Source organism: Bos grunniens, chromosome X (assembly GCF_055505025.1).
Source record: "Bos grunniens cultivar Pamir isolate PY7600 chromosome X, Bosgru_T2T1.0, whole genome shotgun sequence".
NCBI lineage: Eukaryota > Metazoa > Chordata > Mammalia > Artiodactyla > Bovidae > Bos > Bos grunniens.
In genome coordinates, this window is record NC_141194.1 from 35,499,621 (window position 1) to 35,526,704 (window position 27,084).

General features: G+C 38.3%; 1 protein-coding gene across 2 annotated transcripts in view; it reads left to right on the forward strand.

Moving 5' to 3' along the window:
* Positions 1 to 24,086, forward strand: part of CFAP47 (cilia and flagella associated protein 47) — a 507,751-nt gene extending 483,665 nt beyond the window's left edge. For both annotated transcript variants that reach the window (XM_086387631.1, XM_086387632.1), the window contains 2 exons: positions 12,229 to 12,388; positions 23,851 to 24,086. In XM_086387631.1, the coding sequence (XP_086243757.1) occupies positions 12,229 to 12,388; positions 23,851 to 24,063 (373 nt within the window). In that variant the 3' untranslated portion in view covers positions 24,064 to 24,086. The remainder of the gene's footprint in view (positions 1 to 12,228; positions 12,389 to 23,850) is intronic.
* Positions 24,087 to 27,084: the final 2,998 nt, after the last annotated feature.

Sequence of the window (27,084 nt, forward strand, 5' to 3'; positions counted from 1 at the left end):
TTCCTTAATTTCTCTTTCTGTTTTCTCATTATTAGTGTATAGGAATGCAAGGGATTTCTGTGTGTTGATTTTATATCCTGCAACTTTACTATAATCATTGATTAGTTCTAGTAATTTTCTGGTGGAGTCTTTAGGGTTTTCTATGTAGAGGATCATGTCATCTGCAAATAGTGAGAGTTTTACTTCTTCTTTTCCAATTTGGATTCCTTTTATTTCTTTTTCTGCTCTGATTGCTGTAGCCAAAACTTCCAAAACTATGTTGAATAGTAATGGTGAAAGTGGGCACCCTTGTTTTGTTCCTGACTTTAGAGGAAATGCTTTCAATTTTTCACCATTGAGGATAATGTTTGCTGTGGGTTTGTCATATATAGCTTTTATTATGTTGAGGTATGTTCCTTCTATTCCTGCTTTCTGGAGAGTTTTTATCATAAATGGGTGTTGAATTTTGTCAAAGGCTTTCTCTGCATCTATTGAGATAATCATATGGTTTTTGTTTTTCAATTTGTTAATGTGGTGTATTACATTGATTGATTTGCGGATATTGAAGAATCCTTGCATCCCTGGGATAAAGCCCACTTGGTCATGGTGTATGATCTTTTTAATGTGTTGTTGGATTCTGATTGCTAGAATTTTGTTTAGGATTTTTGCATCTATGTTCATCAGTGATATTGGCCTATAGTTTTCTTTTTTTGTGGCATCTTTGTCAGGTTTTGGTATTAGGGTGATGGTGGCCTCATAGAATGAGTTTGGAAGTTTACCTTCCTCTGCAATTTTCTGGAAGAGTTTGAGCAGGATAGGTGTTAGCTCTTCTCTAAATTTTTGGTAGAATTCAGCTGTGAAGCCGTCTGGACCTGGGCTTTTGTTTGCTGGAAGATTTTTGATTACAGTTTCAATTTCCATGCTTGTGATGGGTCTGTTAAGGTTTTCTATTTCTTCCTGGTCGAGTTTTGGAAAGTTGTACTTTTCTAAGAATTTGTCCATTTCTTCCTCGTTGTCCATTTTATTGGCATATAATTGTTGATAATAGTCTCTTATGATCCTTTGTATTTCTATGTTGTCTGTTGTGATCTCTCCACTGTCATTTCTAATTTTATTGATTTGATTTTTCTCCCTTTGTTTCTTGATGAGTCTGGCTAATGGTTTGTCAATTTTATTTATCCTTTCAAAGAACCAGCTTTTGGCTTTGTTGATTTTTGCTATGGTCTCTTTTGTTTCTTTTGCATTTATTTCTGCTCTAATTTTTAAGATTTCTTTCCTTCTACTAACCCTGGGGTTCTTCATTTCTTCCTTTTCTAGTTGTTTGAGGTGTAGAGTTAGGTTATTTATTTGACTTTTTTCTTGTTTCTTGAGGTGTGCCTGTATTGCTATGAACTTTCCCCTTAGGACTGCTTTTACTGTGTCCCACAGGTTTTGGGTTGTTGTGTTTTCATTTTCATTCGTTTCTATGCAAATTTTGATTTCTTTTTTGATTTCTTCTGTGATTTGTTTGTTATTCAGCAGCGTGTTGTTCAGCCTCCATATGTTGGAATTTTTAATAGTTTTTCTCCTGTAATTGAGATCTAATCTTACTGCATTGTGGTCAGAAAAGATGCTTGGAATGATTTCAATTTTTTTGAATTTACCAAGGCTAGCTTTATGGCCCAGGATGTGATCTATCCTGGAGAAGGTTCCATGTGCGCTTGAGAAAAAGGTGAAATTCATTGTTTTGGGATGAAATGTCCTATAGATATCAATTAGGTCTAACTGGTCTATTGTATCGTTTAAAGTTTGTGTTTCCTTATTAATTTTCTGTTTAGTTGATCTATCCATAGGTGTGAGTGGGGTATTAAAGTCTCCCACTATTATTGTGTTATTGTTAATTTCTCCTTTCATACTTGTTAGCATTTGTCTTACATACTGCGGTGCTCCCGTGTTGGGTGCATATATATTTATAATTGTTATATCTTCTTCTTGGATTGATCCTTTGATCATTATGTAGTGACCTTCTTTGTCTCTTTTCACAGCCTTTGTTTTAAAGTCTATTTTATCTGATATGAGTATTGCTACTCCTGCTTTCTTTTGGTCCCTATTTGCATGGAAAATCTTTTTCCAGCCCTTCACTTTCAGTCTGTATGTGTCCCCTGTTTTGAGGTGGGTCTCCTGTAGACAACATATGTAGGGGTCTTGTTTTTGTATCCATTCAGCCAGTCTTTGTCTTTTGGTTGGGGCATTCAACCCATTTACGTTTAAGGTAATTACTGATAAGTATGATCCCGTTGCCATTTACTTTATTGTTTGGGGTTCGAATTTATACACCATTTTTGTGTTTCCTGTCTAGAGAATATCCTTTAGTATTTGTTGTAGAGCTGGTTTGGTGGTGCAGAATTCTCTCAGCTTTTGCTTATCTGAGAAGCTTTTGATTTCTCCTTCATACTTGAATGAAATCCTTGCTGGGTACAATAATCTGGGCTGTAGGTTATTTTCTTTCATCATTTTAAGTATGTCTTGCCATTCCCTCCTGGCTTGAAGAGTTTCTATTGAAAGATCAGCTGTTATCCTTATGGGAATTCCCTTGTGTGTTATTTGTTGTTTTTCCCTTGCTGCTTTTAATATTTGTTCTTTGTGTTTGATCTTTGTTAATTTGAGTAATATGTGTCTTGGGGTGTTTCGCCTTGGGTTTATCCTGTTTGGGATTCTCTGGGTTTCTTGGACTTGGGTGATTATTTCCTTCCCCAGTTTAGGGAAGTTTTCAACTATTATCTCCTCAAGTATTTTCTCATGGTCTTTCTTTTTGTCTTCTTCTTCTGGAACCCCTATGATTCGAATGTTGTAGCGTTTAATATTGTCCTGGAGGTCTCTGAGATTGTCCTCATTTCTTTTAATTCGTTTTTCTTTTATTCTCTCTGATTCATTTATTTCTACCATTCTATCTTCTAATTCACTAATCCTATCTTCTGCCTCTGTTATTCTACTATTTGTTGCCTCCAGAGTGTTTTTAATTTCATTTATTGCATTATTCATTGTATATTGACTCTTTTTTATTTCTTCTAGGTCCTTGTTAAACCTTTCTTGCATCTTCTCAATCCTTGTCTCCAAGCTATTTATCTGTGATTCCATTTTAATTTCTAGATTTTGGATCAATTTCACTATCATTATTCGGAATTCTTTATCAGGTAGATTCCCTATCTCTTCCTCTTTTGTTTGGTTTGGTGGGCATTTATCCTGTTCCTTTATCTGCTGGCTATTCCTCTGTCTCTTCATCTTGTTTAAATTGCTGAGTATGGGGTGTCCTTTCTGTATTCTGGCAGTTTGTGGAGTTCTCTTTATTGTGGCTATTCCTCACTGTGTGTGGGTTTGTACAGGTGGCTTGTCAAGGTTTCCTGGTTAGGGAAGCTTGTGTCAGTGTTCTGATGGGTGGAACTGTATTTCTTCTCTTTGTTCAGTCGCGCTGTGGGGAGGGAGGGAGGGATGCTGCAAGCAAATAACACTGGCGTGCGCTCGCAGTGCCTCAGCCACACTGGGTCTGCCCCCGCTCACTGCGCGTGTAGCCTCCCTGCCCACACTGCTCGGGCTCTAGGTTGTTCCGCCGGGAACAATCCAAGGCTGGCCCTGGGTTGCATGTACCTCCCAGGTCCAAGCCGCTCAGGTTCAGGCACTCGGATAGTCCTCAGAGGCGCAGACTCAGTTGGGCCTGAGTATTGTGCTCTTCCCAGGTCCGAGCAGCTCAAGTGATGAGGTGTTTGGCGAGCGCCAATGCTGCGACTTATCGCCTCCCCGCCACTCGGTTATCTGGGCACAAAACCGGCGCACCTTCTTAGGCAGATGTTAACCGTCCAGACCCCCAAGAAGTTTTAGTTAGCAAAGAAGCCTGCTTACAGTTTTATAGATAATGTCTCTCTGGGGCTGCGATTGCCCCCTTCCGGCTCTGGCTGCCTATCACCGGAGGGGGAAGGTCTGCAGCCGGCTATCTCTGTTCAATTCTTTGTTCCGTGCACGGGCCTGGCGGTCTTAGGTTGGGGCTGGCTTTTCGCGTAGTAGATATCCCACAGTCTGGTTTGTTAGCCCAAATTATTTCGCTCAGATAGTGCTCAGGGTATTCAGGCCAGATTCTTACTCTAAGCGATGCAGCCAGATTGTTTTCTTAATCTCTTTTTCAAATAGTTCATTATTAGTGTGTAGTAACGCAACTCATTTTTGTATGTTGATTTTATATCATGCAACTTTCCTGAATTCACTTCTTATGTAAAGTTTTTTTCTGGAATCATTGTACAAATAAAATCAAAGATAATGATCTTAGAGGAAAAGCTTTTAGTCTTTCAATGCTGAATGTATTAGCTGTGGACTTTTCATATGTGGCCTTTTTTATGTTGAAGTAATTTTCTTTTGTTCCTAGATTGTTGAGTGTTTTTATAATAAAGTGGTGTTAAATTTTGTCAGTTTTTTCCTTGCATATCTTGAGATGATCATGTGTTTTTTATCCTTCATTCTGTTAAAGTGGTTTATAATATTAATTAATTTTCTTATGTGGAACTTTCTTCATATCCTATAGTTAAATCCTATTTATACATGGTGTATAATCCTATTAACATGCCATTGAATTCCATTTGATAGCATTTGTTGAGGATTTTTGCATCTATATTCATCAGGGATATTTGCCAGAGTTTTCTTTTCTTTTTTTTGCTTATAGCAGGTTTATTCATAATTGCCAAAACTTGGAAGTAACCAAGGTGGCCTTCAAAATATGAATGGATATATTACGGTACATCCAGACAAAGGAGTATACAGCATTAAGTCAAAAACTGCTAAAAAAATGTATTAACTAAAACAAAACCAAATTACATTCTATCAATACATAGCTAGTAACAGTCACTTTCAGGTAAACCTTAAGTACAGAATACAGATATTCCCATCTGTACTTAAGGCATCAGGCCACACTGAGGATGGTGAGAACAGAGTATAGCAGTCATTGGGATGTGAATCACTTTAACTGTGGGCTCTCCACCATTTATCCTTTTTCCCCTGATTACTAGTAAGGAAATTGAATCAATAATCAAAAACTTCTCATCAAGCAAAAGTCCAAGACCAGATGACTCCAGTGGTGAATTCTAACTTTTTAAAAGTTGAGGTAAAACCATATAAAACATTATGTTACAAATGTACAGGGCTTCCCAGATGGCACAGTGGTAAAGAATCCTCCTGCCAATGCAAGAGATGCAGGTTTGATCCCTGGGTCAGGAAGTTTCCCCTGGAGAAGGAAATGGCAAGTCCTCCACCAGTATTCTTGCCTGGAAAATTCCATGGACAGCAAAGCCTGGCAGACTGAAGTCCGTGAGTTCCCAAAAAATTGAGCACAACTGAACGACTGAGTAATTGAGCACACCCATGCACACAACCACTACAGATATACAACATAGTAATTCGATATTTGATACTACAAAAATCTAGTTACCATGATTACCATAAAATTACCCTCTTCACCCATTTCTCCACCTCCCATTCCTTCCCTTCTGATAATCACTTATTCTTTTTTAAAACGTGGTCCATTTGAAAACAATGATGTTGACGTATCCAAACCAGGTTCTTCCTCCTCCCCATTGTGATTAATCTTTTCATAATCTTCTTATTCCTCTTAGCGCATTCAGGGCATAACAGGTTGTCTTCCAGGTCTGGGGGTGCAAAAGTGCAGGCAGGTAACATGAAGAGGGAGGTCATCTTCCTGGGGGTGTCAGGCACCCAGGTCTGACCTGCTTGGAACTGCAGACGAACCCAGCCTTCTTTGTCTGTCAAGAGTGGTCTGCCATGGACCACACACCACCGGACACCTGAGGCTTGTGGCAGAAAGGATTCAGAGGCACGAAGGGCATGTGAATTCTTTTCTTGTAGTGTCTTTTTCGGGCTTTGACATCAGGATAAATTAAATTTGGAAGTATTTGGAAGAATTCCCTCGTCTTTAATATTTTGGAAGAGTTTGAGATGGATTGACATTAATTCTTCTTTACATATTTGGTAGAATTCACCATCTGTTCCTGGGCGTTTCTTTGTTGGGAGGATTTTGATTACTGATTCAATGTTCTTAATATTCATATGTTCAGATTTTCTGTTCATTCATGATTTTGTCTTGGTAAATCCTTTTTTTCTGGGGATTTATCCGTTTCTTCTCGGTTATATGAATTTTATGTATAATTGTTTATAGCAGTCTCTTCTGGTCATTTTTATTTCTGGGGCATCAATTGTAATGTGTCCTTGTTCATATATGATTTTATACATTTAAGTCTTATGTTTTTTCTTAATCTAGCTAATTTTATTGATTTTGTTATTTTCAAATAACTGACTCAGTTGATTTTTTTCTATTTTTTTTTTCTTTTGTCTCTTTAATTTCTGCTGTACTCTTTATTTCTTTCTTTCTGCTAACTTTGGGTTCGGTTTTTCTTCATTTTCTTGTTTCTTGAGAAATAGAATTAGATTGACTTCTTTCTTCTTTATGTAGGCGTTTATCAGTCTAAATTTCCATCTTAGTAGTACTTTTGCTGCATTCCATAAGCAATGTTGTGTTTTCATTTTGTCTCAAGATATTTTATAACATCTTCTTGGTTCATTGGTTCAAGATTTGTTTTTTTAATGAAAATTTAATTGTTTAATTTTCATGTATTTGTGTATTTTCCAGTTTTCCATCTGCTATTGATATCTAGTTTCATTCCACTATGGAGGAAAAAGACAACTGGTAAAACTTCAGTCTTCTTAAATGTGTTCAGACTTGATTTGTGACCTAATATGAAGTCTGTCCTTGAGAATGTTCCACGTGTACCTGAGAGGAATATGAATGCTGTTGCTATTGAGTGAAATGTTCTATATATATTTGTTAGAATTATTTGTCTGTAGTGTTGCTCCTTGCTCCTGTCTTCTTTTCTCTTACTGGTCTTCTGTCTAAGTTTTTGTTCCATTCAATATTCCATTATTGAAAATGGGGTATTGAAATCTCCTATTATTATTCTATTGCTGTCTATTCCTCCCTTAAGTTCTGTCAATCTTTGGTCTATATATTTAGATACTCTATTGTTGAGCATATATAGCTATAACTGTATAATTGTTTTTTTGTTCTGGCAAGCTGATTTGATATAAAATCCTTTTTTGTCTTCTTGACAGTTTTTTATTAAGTCTACTTTGCCTCATAGAAGTAAGGCTAGGCATGCTCTTTTGTTTACCATTTTCATGGAATATTCTTTTTTCCCTTTAACTTTCAGCCTATGTGTATCTTTAAACCCAAATTTAGTCTCTTGCAGATGGCACATACTTGGATCTTGTATTTTTATCCTATCAGCCACTGTCTCTTTTGAAGAGAGTTTAATTTATTAATATTTAAAGTAGTTAGTGATACAGAGGAACTTACCATTTTGTTTTTTTCAGTATGTCTTACAGCTCTTTTGTGCATCTTTTCTTATCTTGCTATCTTCCTCTATGTTGTATTGTCTTTTTTTTTTTTATAGTAATATGCTTTGGTTCTTTTCTCATTTTCTTTCAGGTATCTTCTGTAGGTGTTATCTTTGTGGTTACCATGGGACTTACATAAAACATCTTATAAGTTTAACAATCCATTTTAAGCTGATAACAACTTCAGTTGCATACAAAATCTCTACACTTCTTTAGTGATGTACAAGTTACATGTTTTTTATTGTGTTTCTTTTAATATTTTTTTATAAACTGTTTTTTAACTTTTATGGCACAACTAAGTGATTTATGTTCCACTGTTACAATATTTAGTTTTGTGTATTTTATTTATATTTATTTTTGCCAGTGAACTTTATACTTTCAAATGCTTTTGTGTTGCTATTTACTGTCTTCATTTCAACTTAAAGGACTCCTTTTAGCATGTCTTGTAAAGCAGATCTAGTGGCACTTAACTCCCTCAGCTTTTCTTTGTCAGGGAAAGTATCTATTTCCTTTTTGAAGGACTTTTTTTTTTTTGCTAGATATAGTGTTTTTGGTTGGCAGTTTGTTTTTCACCACTTTGAATATATCATTCCTCTCAATTCAGGCTTGCATGGTTTCTGCTGAGAAATCTGTTGGAAGTCTTACAAGAATTCCCTTGTACGTAATAAGTTCGTTTTCTCTTGCTGTTTTCCAATTCTATTTTTGTCTGTAACTGTTGACATTTTAATTATGTGTCTCATTGTGGAGTTCTTTGATTTCATCCTATTTAGAGCCTTTTGTACTTCATTAATCTGTTGTTCATTTTCTTCTCCAGATTTGGGAAGTTTGTGTCCATTATTTCTAAAAATAAGCTTTCTGCTTCTATTTCTCTCTGTTCCTTCTGAGACTCATAATGTGTATATTAGTCCTCTTGATACTGTTGTGTAAGTCCCTTAGATTTTCTTCACTCTACTTCATTTACTTTTCTTTTTGCCTCTCTTCACATGACTTTTCTTTCAGTTCTCTCATTATTTCTGCTGGATCAAATTGACCTCAACCCTTAGTAAATTTTTCAGTTCAGTTTCTGCATTCTTCAGCTCCAAAATTTGTTTGGTCTTTTGAATATTTTCTGTCTTTTTGTTGAAATTCTCTATTTGTTCATGCATTGTTTTCCTGATGTTGTTGAACGTCTTCATGACAATTATTTTGAATAATTTGCAAAGTAATTTCTATACTTCCACTTCTTTATGGTACATTTCTGGAGATCTATTTTCTTTCTTTAACAGCATATTTTTTGTTTGTTTCTTCATTTCCTTTTTAACACTGTGTTGGTATCAACACATTTGGAAAAATAGCTGCCTCTCCCATTCTTTACAAACTGGCTTAATGCAGGGAAAGATCTTCACCAATCAGTGCAACTAGAGACTTTGGGAGCCTTTCAAATCTTTTCTGTTAAATATGTCTTTCTTTGCTCAGTTGGTAAAGAATCCACCTGCAATGTAGGAGACCCTGGTTCGATTCTTGGGTCAGGAAGATCTGCTAAAACAGGGATAGGACACCCACTCCAGTATTCTTGGGCTTCCCCTGTGGCTCAGCTAGTAAACAATCTGCTGTCAGTGTGGGAGACCTGGGTTCAATCCCTGGGTTGGGAAGATCCCCTGGAGAAGGGAACGGTTACCCATTCTAGTATTCTGGCCTGAAGAATTCAATGGATTGTGTAGTCCATGGACTTGCAGAGTTGGCCCCGACTGAGTGACTTTCACTTTCACATGTCTTTCTGAACTTGTGTGTGAAGATTACTAATTAGAGGGGCTTGCCAGTTTCTTTTTTCAGTAGTTTGTAATCTCTTCCTCCCTCTGGGGTCTGTCTTCTGTACTATGAGCACTCTGAAGCAGCAGCACATTACCCAGATTTTTTTTTTTTTCCGGCAGCCTCTAGTCATGTAGTTTGTCAGGTTCTTTCAGTTCCATGAGACAAGCAAGACAAAAAGCAGAACCTTAAGCAGCCTACTAAAAGCTAGAAATTTGAGTACATGTTCCACTCTCCTTTTTCTGCACTTAGGGAGAGCCTTCTGGGTTATATCAGCTTCTATCTGCCCTACCATAGGACTTCTGCAGCATCAGTACCCTGCCCAGTACTTTTGTGTTCTCAGAAACTACCATGCATCTAGTGTGTGTGAGGTCTCATCAGTACTTCAAGATAGGCAAGACAGAAGTCAGTCCCCCAGCAGCTCCATACCCCCAATGTCCAAATGTTGGGTGTCTAGTCTACTTTTCTCTTTTCCTTACCTGGGAGAAGTGGGACCTGAGAATCTCCTCCTAATCTTGTGCTACTGTGCTCAGGAGGGAGAGACTGTGGTGAGAGCCTGCCACGAATTTTCCTAATAGCTTCAGAGTAGCTGACTTTACACTTATCTGGAGGGCAGACGCTCTTAACTGGTTTCAGAATTTCTCACAGTGGAATTTGGTCTGCGTCTTTTTGAATCATTGTCTCCATGGAACTGATCTGGGGCTTTCTATTCTGCCATCTTGCTGACATCACCCCTCAGCATAGTCTGTTTTATACGTTTATTTGTTGGATCATGCATCATTGCCTAGCATTGGTAATAAAATGGTTTAAAACAGTAACAATCATATTGATCAATATGTTAATATTATTAGTCCTTATCAGGTACTTTCCATATGCCAGGAAAGATAATAATCTTAATGGGGATTATCAGATTAATGGAATGAAAACAGAGGTTCCAAAAAACTAAATTGCCTGAAGTCATGCTCCCACATACAGCTAGGATTTCAGTCTAGGTCATCTCTGTCCATAATCCACTCTCTCATACCACCTGCTGTGAAACTCAATACACATTTACTGAAAGGATCCCTGAGTCCCAACCTGAATCTCCCATGTCCTCTTTGATGTTTCACTGTTGGATCTTAATTCTAAGAAATTGTTCTTTACCTTCTGCCTGCATCTCCACTGTCAATTGGATTTTCAATTTCTCACAGCCTCCCATGTACTCGGTCTCCCTCCTGCTTTCCTCTACCAAGAAGTTCCTCAACTTCTTTCACAGTCTTCATCTCAAATGTAATCTACATTGACTTCAAGATGGTAACTTGAATCTTAAATGTCACTCAGTTCATTTCAGATCGTAGCAGCTCATCTCCAGGCCCAAGAATTTTTAATGAACCTATAAATTACTTACATCTCACTTAGCAAGTATAAAACTGAAAAGAAGTAAGCAAATATCACATTAGAATAATAGTAAAAACAAGACTTTATGATAACTGTTTTGGTCAGGCATTTTAGATATTGAGTTATTAGAGATCAAATTGCCAACATCTGCTGGATCATCGAAAAAGCAAGAGAGTTCCAGAGAAACATCTACTTCTGCTTTATTGACTATGCCAAAGCCTTTGACTGTGTGGATCACAATAAACTGTGGAAAATTCTTCAAGAGATGGGAATACCAGACCATCTGACCTGCCTCTTGAGAAACCTATATGCAGGTCAGGAAGCAACAGTTAGAACTGGACATGGAACAACAGACTGGTTCCAAATAGGAAAAGGAGTACGTCAAGGCTGTATATTGTCACCCTGCTTATTTAACTTATATGCAGAGTACATCATGAGAAACGCTGGGCTAGAAGAAGCACAAGCTGGAATCAAGATTGCCGGGAGAAATATCAATAACCTCAGATATGCAGATGACACCACCCTTATGGCAGAAAGTGAAGAGGAACTAAAAAGCCTCTTGATGGAAGTGAAAGAGGACAGTGAAAAAGTTGGCTTTTTTTTTTTTTTTTTAAACATTCAGAAAACGAAGATCATGGCATCTGGTCCCATCACTTCATGGGAAATAGATGGGGAAACAGGGGAAACAGTGGAAACAGTGTCAGACTTTATTTTTGGGGGCTCCAAAATCACTGCAGATGGTGATTGCAGCCATGAAATTAAAGGACGCTTACTCCTTGGAAGGAAAGTTGTGACCAACCTAGATAGCATATTAAAAAGCAGAGACATTACTTTGTCAACAAAGGTGTGTCTAGTCAAGGCCATGGTTTTTCCAGTGGTCATGTATGGATGTGAGAGTTGGACTGGGAAGAAAGCTGAGCGCCGAAGAACTGATGCTTTTGAACTGTGGTGTTGGAGAAGACTCTTGAGAGTCCCTTGGACTGCAAGGAGATCCAACCAGTCTATTCTAAAGGACATCAGTCCTGGGTGTTCATTGGAAGGACTGATACTAAAGCTGAAACTCCAATACTTTAGCCACCTCATGCAAAGAGTTGACTCATTGGAAAAGACTCTGATGCTGGGAGGGATTGGGGGCAGGCGGAGAAGGGGACGACGGAGGATGAGATGGCTGGATGGCATCACCGACTCGATGGACAAGAGTTTGAGTAAACTCCAGGAGTTGATGATGGACAGGGAGGCCTGACATGCTGCAATTCATGGGGTCGCAAAGAGTCGGACATGACTGAGCGACTGAACTGAACTATTTACAAATAATTGAATTTTCATTTGGGACCTTGGATTCTTCCAGTTTTTATAGTAATGGCATTGTATTCTTTGTACACTATAGAAATAAGATATGATTTTAAAAATCTTTAAGATTCCATTTTTGTCACCCTGGAGAGAATGACACTCCAGTAATTTTTTAAATGCCCAATCACTGTTATTCTGTAAGCATTCCATAAAGTAAAAAGTATCAGACTCATGGCTGTAAAGCACCATTAATGTTTAATTGTAGTCCTATGCAATGGGATATAAGCCAAGCCCTATCCCCAGTTTTCATACAGAGAACAAGGTAATGATAAAGTTTTAAACATTGATAATATATTTTTGTTCCAGAAATCCTGAGTCATTCATGGCATTCTTCCTACCTGGCAGTGATCCTGAATTTTTTGTAAAACCTCAGATTGGAGAACTTCTTCCTAAAGGAACTCTCATCACTGTGGGTTTTATACCCACAATGTACAGCAGGAAATACAAAGCAACATTAGCAATACAGGTGAGTTCTAGAAAGGTAATAGTCGAGGATATTTGATGTCACAAAATTCATTGAATGACTTCGGGAAAAAAACTTTCACTCAATGATCAATGGTAAAGAACAGCAACATTATCTTGCAAAAGTCAACATATTTCAACTGTTTTGCTTGTTTTAATTTCCTTTTGGTCAAAAAAGAAATTTTAAATGTGAAATATAACCCAAATGTTTTTATCATCAATGGAAATAGGAAATTGCTTCTTTTCCACACTGAGGAATTGTGGAAGAGATAAATAATGACTGAAAAGTTATTTGTATAGACATATGATTTCCTATAATAGACTATTCAAAGGCTTTGGGTTTCCCAAGTAGCTCAGAGATAAAGAATCTGCCTGCAGTGCAGGAGATGCAAAAGTTGCAGGTTAAATCCCTGGGTTGGGAAGATCTCCAGCATAGGAAATGGCAACCTGCTCCAGTATTCTTGCCTGGAAAATTCCCTGGACAAAGAAGCCTGGCAGACTACAGTCCATGGAGTTGCAAAGAGTAGGACACAACTGAACACCACACCCCTTTATTCAAAGACTTTAGGTGATTTCCAATAGGGATTTTGAAACCTTTGATTTCAAAGGATAAAGGATAAGGTGTTAGGAAAATGTTAAGGTCTAAAATGAAGAAAATTAAACAGAAAATAAAATTTATTTTGAATTGAAACAAAATAGTGTGAAATGGGCCATTAATATAAAATAATGTTAAAGTGATCATTTTGTTAAAATTTAAGGTAAATACAACTCTGAAAATTTATTCAGTAAGTAGAATTTCTCCATAAATTTTCCCACATCTGTCCTACTATGAACGTTTGGCTAAAGGTAACCTTCAAGTTATTTTGGAAAAGATGTCTATTCCCACTGTCTTTTTTCAGTAGCCCAGGCACAAGGGAATTGTAGTCATATTTCGAGACACAACTACTGATGCCAAAGTGACTACTAGACTTCTGAGTCAGACACTAATTAGGCAGCCCCACCCGCAGAAAAATGTGTTGTTACTGTTTTAATGAATAGAGAAAAATTTTGAATATTGCTTGAGAAGAGCATTTATTTTTCATCTTTTTGAGACCCCTTACAATCCAGGTAATAAAAATATAAAGCATCTGGAGCCTTGCTGCACATAACTATTTCCTGAGTTAATATTTGATTACAATTATTATGTTAATGTGCTTACTTCTTAAAATGATATTTTAAAGAGAGATTTGTGAATAAAATTATATTCAGTTTATAACATATGGTGGATATTTCTGAAATTAACTATTAATATTTAGGAAGTTTTACCAACAAAATTCTGTTTCTGATTTCCCTGTGAAGACTTAACAATTAAATCAGTAGCAGCAGAACTGAAGGGTTTCTGTGAAAGAATAAGTTTATATGGGATCAACTGAGAATATAACATTTTGATTAGTGTGAAGTAGTATAGTTTGATAAAGTGTATATGGGGAAAATTGAGAAATCACTATTTTGATTTAAGAAATCACTGTTGATCCTATTTCTATTATGGAGAATTTAAAATATGCCCCAAAATGGAGAGAATACTTACTCTCTGTGCACTCATCATCCTGCATGAACTCTTATCAACCCAAGGCCAGTCCTGTTTCAAGTATGTTTCCACCCCCTTCCTCACTTCCCATATTATTTTGAAGAAAATCCAAGATTTCCTATTACCTACAAATATTCTCTGTTGATCTCTAAAAGATAAAAATCTTAACCATGATACCATTATCATATCTAAAAATTAATAATAATTCCTTAATACCAGTGCATACTAAATATCCATTTGAAAGTAAAAGTCACTCAGTCATGTCTGGCTCTTTGCGACCCCATGGACTATGCAATCTATGGAATTCTCCAGGCTAGAATACTGGAGTGGGTAGCCTTTCCCTTATCCAGGGGATCTCCCAACCCAGGGATCAAACCAGGGTCTCCCACATTGCAAGCGGATTCTTTACCAGCTGAGCCACAAGGGAAGCCCAAGAATACTGGAGTGGGTAGCCTATCCCTTTTCCAGCAGATCTGCCCAACCCAGGAATCGAACCAGGGTCTCTTGCATTGCAGGCAGATTCTTTACCAACTGAGCTATCAGGGAAGCCCCTAAGTATCCATTTAGTGTTCAAATTTTCACTTGACTCATACATCTCATATTTTTTCATTTAAATAAATATGTAAAGACATAAAAATAGTAGTCCTATGAATCCTTCTCCCAGCTCTCCCAGTGGTGACATCTTATACAGCTGTAGTAAAATATCAAAACAAATATATTAACAAGATAGTGTTAACTAGAAGAGACCCTATTCCATGTTTTGTGCTTTTCACATCCATTTGTGTGTCTGTGTGTATGTTTGTATATGTCTGGTTCTAGGCAATTTGAATCCATTCGTAGATGTATACGGAGAAGGCAATAGCACCCCACTCCAGTCCTCTTGCCTAAAAAATCCCATGGACCAAGGAGCCTGGTGGGCTGCAGTCCATGGGGTCGCAAAGAGTCGGACATGACTGAGCGACTTCACTTTCACTTTGCACTTTCATGCATTGAAGAAGGAAATGGCAGCCCACTCCAGTGTTCTTGCCTGGAGAATCCCAGGGATGGGGGAGCCTGGTGGGCTGCCGTCTGTGGGGTCGCACAGAGTCGGACATGACTGAAGCGACTTAGCAGCAGCATAGATGTATATACCTATAATCACAAGTGAGGTGGAAAACTCTTCCTTCACAGCAGAGGAACTATGTCTTACTAACTCTTTCTAGTCAAGTCCAACACTGTAATTCCCTGTCTACCCATGGCAACTAGTAATCTTTTCTCCATTCCTATGATTTTGTGATTTCTAAAATATTATATAAATAGAATCATGTGCAAGCTTTTGAGACTGGCTTTTTATGCCCAGTATAATGCCCTTGGTGTTCATAAATTTTATTACATATATCAAATCAATGATTTTGAAATCATGGTTCAAATAATGTCTGACTCCAAAACCCTGCTCTTAATGATAACAACATGATGTCTCACATAATAAATGTGAAGAATTTTAGAAGTTAATTCACTGTCTAAATGAAAATTATTGTTTACATTATTATCATCTTTTTAAAACTGTTTGAAACATTAAGTCAATTAATACTTGTAACATATGAAACATATAATTTTCATTGTGTTTAATTGGAAATTAAAAGTGTTTTTAAGAACAGTTTAGTTAAATATTACCCTTTACAAACTTCAACAACCATGTTAGCAAGCTTCATAAGTTCCCTTTCAACTAAACCATATTTAGAGTGAGTAAAAAGTGTCTTTTCTCCACTATTATACAGAGCATATAGCACTAGCTTTGAGAGACTTAAGTTAACTTAATCAGAGTGTTACAAAAAGCACTGTAACTCAGAGTGGACAGTCCATTCAGCTTCCATGGTGGACATGATGAATCTTAGTTTATACAAACTTGTGAGAACTCTAGAATTACCCAAGATAAAATATATAAGGATTGTACAAAAGAAATATTTATATGTAGAGAGGCCTAGGCATAGGCATAAATTACATATATTAGTTTTAAGGGAATTGGCCATTGTCATGAAATTGTGGGAAATGGTATTATATACATGTATCTTGGTTTGTATTTTCTCATAAGCAGATCCTAAAATAAGGATTCAAGTACATGTAGCATATTTACCATGTGATCACAGGAAACAGATGTAGAGAAGCCAGGATATGAGACACAGAAGGAATAGAAATCAATAAAGGGTGCATTTACCAAGGCAATTAGCAGAGAGGGCCCCTGTGATTTAACACCGTGGGCGTTCTCTGGGAAATCATGTGGAACCCATACCTTAGAATATTCACACTTGAGGGGGCCAGGAAGTTTGGAATGTTTATACACCACCTGCCACTGTTCAATCATTGATTGAGAACTGCTCCCAAGGATTGTTAACTCCCTGACAGCAGAGAAGCCTTCTGAAGTTTCTAAAAAACTTCAAAGAGGTAAAGATACTGGCAATTGAAAGTTGTGCAGCAATGAAATGGAAACCTCTGAGGGATGTAGGTGGGTACAGAGCGCATCTGCTAACATTGTTTCCATTCATGAGAATGTACCCTTTAAAACATAGCTTTGAGAATTTATTCCATGAGGTCATTGGCTTTGGTTGATTCCGTTTCAAACTAGATAACCATTACTTAAATGTGGAAATTTCATCTGTTTAAAAAATACTTGTTTTTTAAAATTCATTTAAACATAATTGCATATAATAGTCAATTTGGCATTCTTATGTAAGAGCACAGTGATTCTTTGACATATTAGTGACATGAAGGTATTCATTTACTTTCATATCATTTTCACTGTCCTTGTGCTCAGTTGTGTCCAACTCTTTGTGACCCCATGGACTGTAGCCCTCCAGGCTCCTCAGTCCATGGAATTATCCAGGTAAGAATACTCGAGTGTGTTGCCGTTTCCTTCTCCAGGGGATCTTCCCAACCCTGGGATCGAATCTGGGTCACCTGCATTGACAGGCAGATTCTTTACCAACTATGACCCTTGGGGAAACCTAGGTAGAGGAATACCTTATCTATTTTATATATAGTAGTGTGTATATGTCAATCCCAGTCTCCCAATTTATCCCTCCTTCCTGCCTTACCCATTAACCATAAATTCATTCTGTACATTTGTCACTCTATTTCTGTTTTCTAAAGTTCAGTTGTACCATTTTTTACATTTCCACATATAAGTGAAAGTGAAGTGAAAGTGAAGTCGCTCAGTTGTGTCCGACCCTCAGCCACCCCATGGACTGCAGCCTTCCAGGCTCCTCCATCCATGGGATTTTCCAGGCAAGAGTACTGGAGTGGGGTGCCATTGCCTTCTCCGAGAAGATTTCCACATATAAGCGATATCATATATTTGTATTTCTCTTTCTGACTCAATTCACTAAGTATGATAGTCTTATAGCTGCATCCAGGTTGCTGCAGGAGGCATTATTTCATTCCCTTTAATGCTAATCTACCATTGTATATGTGTACCATGTCTTCTTTATCTATTCATCTATTGATGGACATTTAGGTTGCTTCCATGTTCTGGCTATTGTAAATAGTGCTGCAATGAACATTGGAATGCATGTATCTTTTCAAATTTTGGTGTTCCTAGTGCATATGCCCAGGAATGAGATTGCTGGATCACATGGTAGCTCTTCTTTTAGTTTTTTAAGAAACCTCCACACTGTTCTCCACAGTGGATGTACCAATTTACATTTCCATCAACAGTATAGAAGGGTTCTCTTGCCTCCACACCCTCTCCAGTATTTATGTTTTTAGATATTTTGACAATGGCCATCCTGACCAGTTATAGGCTTCCCAGGTCGTGCTCATGGTAAAGAACCTGCCTGCCAATGCAGGAGATGTAAGAGACCAGGGTTCAATCCCTGGTCTCAGAAAGATCCCCTGGAGGAGGAGATGGCAACCCACTCCAGTGTTCCTGCCTGGGAAATTCAGTGGACAGAGGAACCTGGCAGGCTATAGTCCATGGGGCCACCAAGTGTCAGACACAACTGAAGACTTAGCATTCTGATCAGTGTAATGTGATACCTCACTGTAGTTTTGATTTGCCTTTCTCTAATTATTAGCGATGTTGAGCATCTTTTCATGTGTTTTTTTCTTCTTTGGAGAAATGACTGTTTAGATCTTCTGCATAATTTTTGATTGGGTTGTTTGGTTTTTGATAATGAGCTGCATGAGCTGTTTTTATATTTTGGAGATTAATCCCTTGTAGACTGCTTTGTTTGCAAATATTTTCTCCCATTCTATGGGTTGTCTTTTCATTTTGTTTATAGTTTCCTTTGCTGGGCAAAAGCTTGTAGGTTTGATTAGGCCCCATTTGTTTATTTTTGGTTTGATTTTCATTATTCTAGGAGGTAGATCAAAAAAGATCTTGTTTTGATTTATGTAAAAGTGTTCTGCCTGTGTTTTGCTCTAAGAGGTTTATAGTATCTGACCTTACATCTAGGTCTGTAATTCATTTTGAGTGTATTTTTGTGTATCATGTTAAAATGTTCTATTTCTTTTCTTTTACATCAAGCTATCCAGTTTTCCCAGCACCACTTATTGAAGAGACTGTCTTTTCTCCAATGTATACTCTTGCCTCCTTTGTCATAGATTACTTGACCACAGGTGTGTGGATTTATTTCTGGACTTCCTATTCTGTTCCATTGATCTATATTTCTGTTTTTTGTGCTACTGCTATACTGTTTTGATGACTGTAGCTTTGTTGTAGAGTCTGAATTCAGAGAGCATGATTCCTCCAGTTCCATTTTTCTTTCTCAAGATTACTTTTGCTATTTGGAGTCTTCTGTGTGTCTATACAAATTATAAAATTTTTTGTTCTAATTCTGTGAAAAATGCCCTTGGTAGTTTGATAGGGATTGCATTGAATCTGTAGATTGCTTTGGACAGTATAATCATTTTCACAATATTGAGTCTTCCAATCCAAGAACATGGTATATCTCTCCATCTGTTTGTATCATCTTTGATTTCTTTCATCAGTATCATATAGTTTTCTGAGTATAGGTCTTTTGCCTCCTTAGATAGGTTTATTCCTAGGTAGTTTATTTTTTTTTTGATGTGATGGTAAATGGGATTTTTTCCTTAATTTATCTTTCTGATCTTTGGTTGTCAGTGTATAGGAATGCAAGAGATTTCTGTGTATCACTTACTGCAAAATTACTTGAAACTTAATTGAAATGTATACAGTAACATTTAGGATTTAAAAGTGTATTTATCGGTTGTTATTTTCAGATGGTCTTGTAGATATGTTGGGCAAAAGAACAGATACTTACATGTAGTTACCATGTGTATCACTAGGTTCTGAATGGGAGAGTACATCCCTTCACATAGCTCACTACTGTGTACCCACTAAGCTCGGGCATGGATGCAGGTTCCTTCATGTAGCTCATACATTTGTACCCATAAGTGAGTCACTTATAAACATTTACAACCACTTATGCACAATCACCAAAATGTAGTTGTGTTTTTCAAATTGAACATCCTTATATGAAGTAAAATGTTATTTAACCCAGTTGTAGTATGGTTCTTGGTTTGTCTGCTCAACAACAAAGCCAGACTCATTGATTCTGAATACTTAATTACTATGAACTGGATAGAAGGGCCAATTCAGTACAGTTCAGCCGCTCAGTCGTGTCCAACTCTTTGCGACCCCATGAATCGCAGCACGCCAGGCCTCCCTGTCCATCACCAACTCCCAGAGTTCACTGAGACTCACGTCCATCGAGTCAGTGATGCCATCCAGCCATCTCATCCTCTGTCGTCCCCTTCTCCTCCTGCCCCCAATCCCTCCCAGCATCAGAGTCTTTTCCAATGAGTCAACTCTTCACATGAGGTGGCCAAAGTACTGGAGTTTCAGCTTGAGCATCATTCCTTCCAAAGAAATCGCAGGGCTGATCTCCTTCAGAATGGACTGGTTGGATCTCCTTGCAGTCCAAGGGACTCTCAAGAGTCTTCTCCAACACCGCACTTTAAAACATCAATTCTTCGGCGCTCAGCCTTCTTCACAGTCCAACTCTCACATACATGACCACAGGAAAAACCATAGCCTTGACTAGACGAACCTTTGTTGGCAAAGTAATGTCTCTGCTTTTGAATATGCTGTCTAGGTTGGTCATAACTTTCCTTCCAAGGAGTAAGCGACTTTTAATTTCATGGCTGCAATCACCATCTGTAGTGATTTTGGAGCCCCCCAAAATAAAGTCTGACACTGTTTCCACTGTTTCCCCATCTATTTCCCATGAAGTGATGGGACCAGATGCCATGATCTTCGTTTTCTGAATGTTGAGCTTTAAGCCAACTTTTTCACTCTCCACTTTCACTTTCATCAAGAGGCTTTTTAGTTCCTCTTCACTTTCTGCCATAAGGGTGGTGTCATCTGCATATCTGAGGTTACTGATATTTCTACTGGCAATCTTGATTCCAGCTTGTGTTTCTTCCAGTCCAGCATTTCTCATGATGTACTCTGCGTATAAGTTAATTAAGCAGGGTGACAATATACAGCCTTGACGTACTCCTTTTCCTATTTGGAACCAGTCTGTTGTTCCATGTCCAGTTCTAACTGTTGCTTCCTGACCTGCATACAAATTTCTCAAGAGGCAGATCAGGTGGTCTGGTATTCCCATCTCTTTCAGAATTTTCCACAGTTTATTGTGATCCACACAGTCAAAGGCTTTGGCATAGTCAATAAAGCAGAAATAGATGTTTTTCTGGAACTCTCTTGCTTTTTCCATGATCAAACGGATGTTGGCAATTTGATCTCTGGTTCCTCTGCCTTTTCTAAAACCAGCTTTAACATCTGGAAGTTCACGGTTCACATATTGCTGAAGCCTGGCTTGCAGAATTTTGAGCATTACTTTACTAGTGTGTGAGATGAGTGCAATTGTGCAGTAGTTTGAGCATTCTTTGGCATTGCCTTTCTTTGGGATTGGAATGAAAACTGACCTTTTCCAGTCCTGTGGCCACTGCTGAGTTTTCCAAATTTCCTGGCATATTGAGTGCAGCACTTTCACAGCATCATCTTTCAGGATTTGAAATAGCTCAACTGGAATTCCATCAACTCCACTAGCTATGTTCGTAGTGATGCTTTCTAAAGCCCACTTGACTTCACATTCTAGGATGTCTGGCTCTAGGTGAGTGATCACACCATCGTGATTATCTGGGTCATGAAGATCTTTTTTGTACAGTTCTTCTGTGTATTCTTGCCATCTCTTTTAATATCTTCTGCTTCTGTTAGGTCCATACCATTTTTGTCCTTTATCGAGCCTATCTTTGCATGAAATGTTCCCTTGGTATCTCTAATTTTCTTGAAGAGATCTCTAGTCTTTCCCATTCTGTTGTTTTCCTCTATTTCTTTGCATTGATCGCTGAAGAAGGCTTTTTTATCTCTTCTTGCTATTCTTTGGAACTCTGCATTCAGATGCTTATATCTTTGCTTTTATCCTTTGCTTTTTGCTTCTCTTCTTTTCACAGCTATTTGTAAGGCCTCCCCAGACAGCCATTTTTCTTTTTTGCATTTCTTTTCCATGGCGATGGTCTTGATCCCTGTCTCCTATACAATGTCACGAACCTCAGTCCATAGTTCATCAGGCACTCTATCTATCAGATCTAGGCCCTTAAATCTATTTCTCACTTCCACTGTATAATCATAAGGGATTTGATTTAGGTCATACCTGAATGGTCTAGTGGTTTTCCCTACTTTCTTCAATTTAAATCTGAATTTGGCGATAAGGAGTTCATGATCTGAGTCACAGTCAGCTCCTGGTCTTGTTTTTGCTGACTGTATAGAGCTTCTCCATCATTGGCTGCAAAGAATATAATCAATCTGATTTCAGTGTTGACCATCTGGTGATGTCCATGTATAGAGTCTTCTCTTGTGTTGTTGGAAGAGGGTGTTTGTTATGACCAGTGCATTTTCTTGGCAAAACTCTATTAGTCTTTGCCCTGCTTCATTCTGTATTCCAAGGCCAAATTTGCCTGTTACTCCAGGTGTTTCTTGACTTCCTACTTTTGCATTCCAGTCCCCTATAATGAAAAGGACATCTTTTTTGGGTGTTAGTTCTAAAAGGCCTTGTAGGTCTTCATAGAACCATTCAACTTCAGCTTCTTCAGAGTTACTGGTTGGTGCATAGACTTGGATTACTGTGATATTGAATGGTTTGCCTTGGAAACGAACAGAGATCATTCTGTCATTTTTGAGGTTGCATCCAAGTACTGCATTTCATACTGTTTTGTTGACCATGATGGCTACTCCATTTCTTCTGAGGGATTCCTGTCCCCAGTAGTAGATATAATGGTCATCTGAGTTAAATTCACCCATTCCAGTCCATTTTAGTTTGCTGATTCCTAGAATGTTGACATTCACTTTTGCCATCTCTTGTTTGACCACTTCTGGTTTGCCTTGATTCATGGACCTGACATTCCAGGTTCCTATGCAATATTGCTCTTTACAGCATTGGACTTTGCTTCTATCACCAGTCATATCCACAGATGGGTATTCTTTTTGCTTTGACTCCATCTCTTTATTCTTTCTGGAGTTATTTCTCCACTGATCTCCAGTAGCGTATTGGGCACCTACCAATCTGGGGAGTTCCTCTTTCAGTATCCTATCATTTTGCCTTTTCATACTGTTCATGGGGTTCTCAAGGCAAGAATACTGAAGTGGTTTGCCATTCCCTTCTCCAGTGGACCACATTCTGTCAGATCTCTCCACCGTGACCCGCCTGTCCTGGGTTGCCCCATGGGCATGGCTTAGTTTCATTGAGTTAGACAAGGCTGTGGTCTTAGTGTGATTAGATTGACTAGTTTTCTGTGAGTATGGTTTCAGTGTGTCTGCTCTCTGATGCCCTCTTGCAACACCAACCATCTTACTTGGGTTTCTCTTACCTTGGACGTGGGATATCTCTTCGCGGCTGCTCCAGCAAAGCGCAGCTGCTGCTCCTTACCTTGGACGAGAGGTATCTCCTTACCACCACCCTTCCTGACCTTCAACGTGGGATAGCTCCTCTAGGCCCTCCTGCGCCCACGCAGCCACGGCTCCTTGGACATGGGGTTGGTCCTCCTGGGATAGAAGGGCCAGTTTCAAGTAAAACATGACCATTCCAGATGTGCAAGAAATTCCTGAATTTAACATTCATTGACAGATATCACATTACATATTAAATCCTGATAATGACTACAGTATTTTCTTGACCTGAACTTCTCTTGAGTGAGTTTTCTGAACATACATGATACAATTCTTATGTGAGGCAGAAGTCCTGGATAAACACAGGTAGCATCAGGAAACTCTGTAAGAGCAATGTGATTTAAGTATGAACATAAATGTGCAGAAAATGCTAGACAACCTAATTCAGTATTGTCATTCTGCACAAAAATGCAGAAGAAATGAAGGATTTTTAAGTAAATTCCTATGTAAGCTGTACTGACTTGGATTTAAATTTTGATTTTCATTAATGAGTTTGCACCATGCTCAATAATTACAGGTAGTTATATTAATGATGTACTTTCATAATCTTAAAAACAGAAGCTTGACATCATACCAGTTGGTTCTATAGCCATATTGGAATTCCCTTAGATAAATCCTGCAAGGTATTATTTCCATTACATATAGTTCATGCTAGGTGATAGTCTCATGCAAACCAAATAGATGGCTTCACCCACAGGGCAGACCTCTAAGTGTGACTTTTTATTGAATGTTTTTTAATTCATAAAGCCAAATGCATTCCTGAATTTATTTTCCACACTAATCATTTATTTATCAGATTTGTGCCCTTAATGCACAAATGCAGTTTCAGTTTTGTGCCCTTCCCATACCTTACATGGAGAAGAGAGAAGTTATTAATTTGGTAAGTATTTTCTCACATTTTTCTGAGTCCCTGGATATTGTGTATAAAGTCTCTTCCTCTCCTTGTTTCTAGACAGAAGATATGTACTGGTTGTATGAGATCAATGGGTTACCTCAAATTTCCATACTGCCGTTGAAAGTAAAAGCCAAAGTTGATGCTCACAACGAGATGTTTGACAAAAAGCCAGCTCGTCGGCGTAATTTTCTCTATGAAAATGCTCAACTCACAAGAACAGGGGTATCCTCTACTATCAAGGGGGCTCGTTTGATGTTGAACAATAAATAAAAAAAATTGTTTTTCCCAAAATATTTCTTGGTCTTGCTACTGCTGCTAAATTGCTTCAGTCGTGTCTGACTCTGTGCGACCCCATAGATGGCAGCCCACCAGGCTCCCCCGTCCCTGGGATTCTCCAGGCAAGAACACTGGAGTGGGTTGCCGTTCTTGGTCTTAAGTAGAGTTAAATATATTTTAATGATGGTTATTTCATTTTTCAGATATTTCTGAGAACTACTATTTCAAGTATCAATATAATAGAGCTTCTGCATTTTATTTTAAAACTGACTAAATCTATTCTAAATGTTCTATTCTGTTGAACAAAGAATGTTCAAACTATCCATGATTGCACTCATCTCACACACTAGTAAAGTAATATTTAAAATTCTCCAAGCCAGGCTGCAACAGTAGTGAACTGTGAACTCCCAGATGTTCAAGCTGAATTTAGAAAGGCCAGAGGAACCAGAGATCAAATTGCCAACATCCGCTGGATCATCAAAAAAGCAAGAGAGTTTCGGAAAAACATCTGCTTAATTGAATATACCAAAGCCTTTGACTGTGTGGATCACAACAAACTGTGGAAAATTCTTAAAGAGATGGGAATACCAGACCACCTGACCTGCCCCTTGAGAAATCTGTATGCAGGTCAAGAAGCAACAGTTACAACTGGACATGGAACAACAGACTGGTTTTAATTGAGAAAGGAATATGTCAAGGCTGTATATTGTCACCCTGCTTATTTAACTTATATGCAGAGTACATCATGAGAAACGCTGGGCTGGAGGAAGCACAAGCTGGAATCAAGATTGCTGGGAGAAATATCAATAACCTCAGATATGCAGATGACACCACCCTTATGGCAGAAAAAGAAGAACTAAAGAGCCTCTTGATGAAAGTGAAAGAGGACATTGAAAAAGTTGACTTAAAACTCAACATTCAGAAAACTAAGATCATGGCATCTGGTCCCATCACTTCATGCAAATAGATGGGGAAACAATGGAAATAGTGACAGATTTTATTTTGGGGGGCTCCAAAATCACTGCAGATTGTGACTGCAGCCATGAAATTAAAAGACGCTTGCTCCTTGGAAGAAAAGCTATGACCAACCTAGACAGCATATTAAAAAGCAGAGCCATTACTTTGCCAACAAAGGTCCGTCTAGTCAAAGCTATGGTTTTTCCAGTTGTCGTGTATGGATGTGAGAGTTGGAATATATAGAAAGCTGAACACCGAAGAATTGACGCTTTTGAACTGTGATGTTCGAGGAGACTCTTGAGAGCCCTTGGACTGCAAGGAGATCAAACCAGTCAATCCTAAAAGAAATCAGTCCTGAATATTCATTGGAAGGACTGATGCTGAAGCTGAAACTGCAATACTTTGGCCACCTGATGTGAAGAACGGACTCATTTGAAAAGACCCTGATGCTGGGCAAGATTGAAGGCAGAAGGAGAAGGAGACAACAGAAGATGAGATGGTTGGATGGCCTCACCAACTCGATATACATGAGTTTTAGCAAGCTCCGGGAGTTGGTGATGGACAGGGAAGCCTGGCATGCTGCAGTCTATGGGGTTGCAGAGTCAGACACGACTGAGTGACTGAACTGAACTGAAATCTATTCTCTGAATATTTTATACTATATGTGTTATAAAATGAACTGGTTGCAAATATTGGAATTAGTTTAAAGTACAGGAGTACATTGGTAGTAAAATTGAAAAATGATTTCAACTTATAAATCCATGCACATAAGCATATATACTCCATATGATCCTATATTGAGTCTTAAAGTAATAAAGATATATTTCAAAATGATCCAGAAAAATGTTATTTTCTTAAAGGAGAATATGTTGTTTGATTCTTATCACTGAGGGGAAATATAATATTAAAGAGCCAATATAGACCATTGTTGGGCTTCCCAGGTGGTTCTAGTGGTAAAAAAAAAAAAAAAAAAAAAAAAAAAAACACCTGCCTGCCAATGCAGGAGACATAAGAGACATGGTTTCCATCCCTGAGTTAGGAAGATTGCCTGGAGGAGGGCATGGCAGCCCATTCCAGTATTCTTGCTTGGAGCACCCCATGGACAGAGGAGTCTGGCAGGCTACAGTTCATAGGGTCACAAGGAGTCGGACACGACTGAAGCAACTTAGCACACACACATGCTTGCATGGACTATCTTTAAGACAACTTGGGACAAAATGACTGCCTCTACCACACGTGATTCATGTGATTTTAAACAAGCCACCTTTGTGTGTCCTATTTCCTTTTGTGCAAAATAAAATAATTGTACTAGGAACAAGAGTTGGCATCAGATCAGATCAGTCGCTCAGTCGTGTCCCACTCTTTGCGACCCCATGAATCGCAGCACGCCAGGCCTCCCTGTCCATCACCAACTCCCGGAATTCACTCAGACTCACGTCCATCGAGTCAGTGATGCCATCCAGCCATCTCATCCTCTGGCATCCCCTTCTCCTCCTGCCCCCAATCACTCCCAGCATCAGCGTCTTTTCCAATGAGTCAACTCTTCGCATGAGGTGGCCAAAGTACCTGGAGTTTCAGCTTTAGCATCATTCCTTCCAAACAAATCCCAGGGCTGATCTCCTTCAGAATGGTAGTATAGCTAAATCTAGTCTACCACCTGTTTTATGCAAATAATTATTTTTACATTTTTGATTGGCTGAAAAAAATCAATAGAGGAATATTGAATAACACAAGAAGATTACATCAAATTTAAATTTCATTGTCTATAAATAAAATTTGGGGGGAGCCACATCCTTTTTTTTTTTTTTTTCTTGGCTGCCCTAGGTCTGAATTGCACACATGGGATCTTCTTTGTAGCATGCAAGATCTTTAGTTGTGGCATGTGAGATCTAGTTCCCGACCAGGGATTGAGCCTGGGCCCCCTGCATTGGGAACTTGGAGTCTTAGCCATTGGACAACTAGTAAAGTCCCTCGTTTTTTTTATATATTGTCTGTAACTGCTTTTGTAATACAACAGTGAAGTTAAGGGGAAAGAAGCCATATGCTGCAAAGTTTGAA